The sequence below is a fragment of the Punica granatum genome, chromosome 6, assembly GCF_007655135.1.
Source record: "Punica granatum isolate Tunisia-2019 chromosome 6, ASM765513v2, whole genome shotgun sequence".
Classification (NCBI taxonomy): Eukaryota; Viridiplantae; Streptophyta; class Magnoliopsida; order Myrtales; family Lythraceae; genus Punica; species Punica granatum.
Window position 1 is genome coordinate 16,163,796 of NC_045132.1, and position 2,840 is coordinate 16,166,635.

General features: G+C 39.9%; 1 protein-coding gene across 1 annotated transcript; it reads right to left on the reverse strand.

The window, feature by feature from the left end:
• Positions 1–1,581: 1,581 nt before the first annotated feature.
• Positions 1,582–2,574, reverse strand: LOC116210476 (nuclear transcription factor Y subunit B-1-like). The gene has a single exon (XM_031544353.1). It carries the CDS (start codon positions 2,473–2,475, stop codon positions 1,909–1,911), a length of 567 nt encoding a protein of 188 aa, XP_031400213.1. The 5' UTR covers positions 2,476–2,574; the 3' UTR covers positions 1,582–1,908.
• Positions 2,575–2,840: the final 266 nt, after the last annotated feature.

Consider the following 2,840-nt stretch of genomic DNA (forward strand, 5'->3'; position numbering starts at 1 on the left):
ACCTCAATATAAATAGATTATACAGACTCGGAATGCTCGAGTTACTTGATTTTTACATTTTGAAAGCTGAACCCATATCCGAAACTGAAAAATGAACCTACAACAGAACCGAATTCTAGCAAAACCCAAATTTTCTGAGTGCATCGGCTCGGGTTTTCAGGTCCGACGGTTTCTTTGCTAGCTTATACAAGGCACCAGCACTGTTGGGCAATAAATAATTGAGTACCCCTCAATGATACCGGGCAAAAAGGTCCTTTCTACTTGTAGCTCTCTATTTCGGCCAGGCAAATATAATCGATTACCTTCGTGTGTAGTCACAGTTCTGTAACCGATAAGGAGATGATTTCCCTGTGCATATGATGGACCGATAAATTGACCACACAAAACAGTAGAAATGGAATTCGGGCATGGTGTTTAGCCACATTGATCAATGATCGACAGACCACTCACAAACAACCAGAAGCATGTATATCACGGGATTCGCCCGTAATGGATCATCAAGTATACAGAAGCATGGCCCATCGCTTAAACAACATTCACACATTCACACATATATACATATATATCAACTAATGTCTCTAGCTAGTCTCTAAATAGAACTCAGCAGAAGTTCCTGACAAGTTAAAACTACTACTGTATGTGTCGGGGGACCTTGACTAATATTTACGAGAGTTTATCATATTATGTACGTCGTCCACTTACTTTCTTGCCATTGACTGTCATCACTTTACATTCATGACGGAACACAACGAAGTTTTCCATAGGAATGGCAAGAAGAATTTAAAAATTATTTCATCTTGGCCATTGACTTAATTCCTATTCAGTCCCACGTCAATGTCTCCTCCCTCGTTTTGAATGAGACAGCATGAAACGACATACTCTCGCTACAAAGGTATATGATTAAGGTATTCCTGGACAGCCCATTGTCATTTTCTTTTCCATGGCATATATAAAACTCCAAATTGCGAGTTTTATGGATAGCCTAACTTTGGTATGGAAAACGAGCTTAAATGTTAAATTTATCACAGGAAACATCTCCGGTTAGCTTCACGTTAATCACAAAAACCTGACTTGCCCTATCATCCCTGACCAAAATCTAACTTTGATAGGAAGGAATTATCTTCGGTTAGCTTAAATTTAATCACAAGAACATGACTTGCGCTGTCATCCCTGATCAAAATAATGCATGAGTATATAGGATCAAAGCTCTAGCGATTATGTGCAAGCAGTCTTCGTTTCTATAAAGCATAACGTGATCTATTTCTTCGCTTGTACATAGCTTCTATAGTTTAAACTGCCTGGAAAGTTTCGAATCAACGAATCCTCATCTTCATTAAGATAATCATCGAGGATCACTAATGCAACATGTTTGTGCTCTAGAGCATGAAAAGATAATGATCAGTTCAAACAAACTGAGTAAAAAAATATATAGTTCGGTTATACAAATTAATTTTGATGAATCTAATTAGAAAAAAGGCCGAGAAATAGGCCAATCATAAGAAAGGCTGGAAAACCGCTTCACGGATGTTTCTAGAACACCCGAAATTTAAGAGCTAGCAAGCTCTCAAGAAAATTAAACAATGAACTGCGAAAACATATTTCTAAATCCACACATCAATAGATCCTGTTTACAAAAGTAAGCCTCATTGGGGAGTATATGGTTAATTAATAGTAAAGCACCAAATCAAGACTAATTAAATGAACTAACAAGCTAAGAGAAAAGGGTTGCCAATTAGATATTTATTTTGATTCCCCGGTACCTTCTCTCCAAGGGACGCGAATTATCCGGTATAGTTGCCCGAGGTCCATCTTGATCTTTGATTCTTCACGGTAGCTTTCCATTTGCAGTTCCTTAATTTCACCAAATCATCTTTAGCAGCATCTAGGCAATAAGAAAAATTAACCCCTTCAACACCTCCGGGAGAGAGATCCACTGTTGCTCCTCTCGCCGACATTGAACTTCAAGAACATGGGGGCCTGATCTTCATTCTCACAAACACGGCCACTGCTGCCACCACTGTAGTTTATCCCATCGTTGCTATCAATGTTATTAGTTGAAGAAGAACCGCCCTTATTGTGGCTATTACTCGCTGCCTTCTCACCTTCGAACTCCCTATACCGATTCAAGTACCTCTTGAGGGGCTCAACATAGTCGTCAAACCCTAGAGCCCTGAGGGCCCAACAAATATCATCACCGTTCACCGTCTTCCTCTTCTCTTTCTGGCACCGGTCGGAGGCCTCCCCGGTGACAAAGCTAATGAACTCGGAGACGCACTCTTGCATCGTCTCCTTGGCCTCTTTCGAGATCTTCGCATTTGGGGGAAGAATCTGCTTCATGATTCGGCCCACGTTCGCTATTGGGAGCAGCCGATCTTGTTCCCGGATGATACCTGAGGAGTCTGCTGTTTCAGTGAAGCTGCTGCACTTGGTGTCTGATGGGCTGATGATGTTGGAGCTGAAATTGTTGTCGACCATGTTCTGGTCTCTCCCTCTCGTTGTCTGTGTCTTCCACTCTACTGGGGGGAGAGAGAGAAGAGGAGAGTTTTGGGGGGTATCCTCTTAAAGAAAGACACGTTGTTATGGCTATCTTGATTGAATTGAGTCGAATCACTTGCATCCATCGACTTCATATAGAAGTTCGGAAGAAAAAGGATATGCTATAGCATGATGTTATGGTACGGTTAATTAGGTGGAAATTTTATAAAAAATATATTTTTATATAACATTGAAACAGCTGTTTTATCTTTTAAAAAAGTCTATAATAACATATCACATACTTTTTTATGTAGCGTGATTTGTTAAAAATAGTTGCAAGAAGATTGTTTTTCTTAGATGAATGA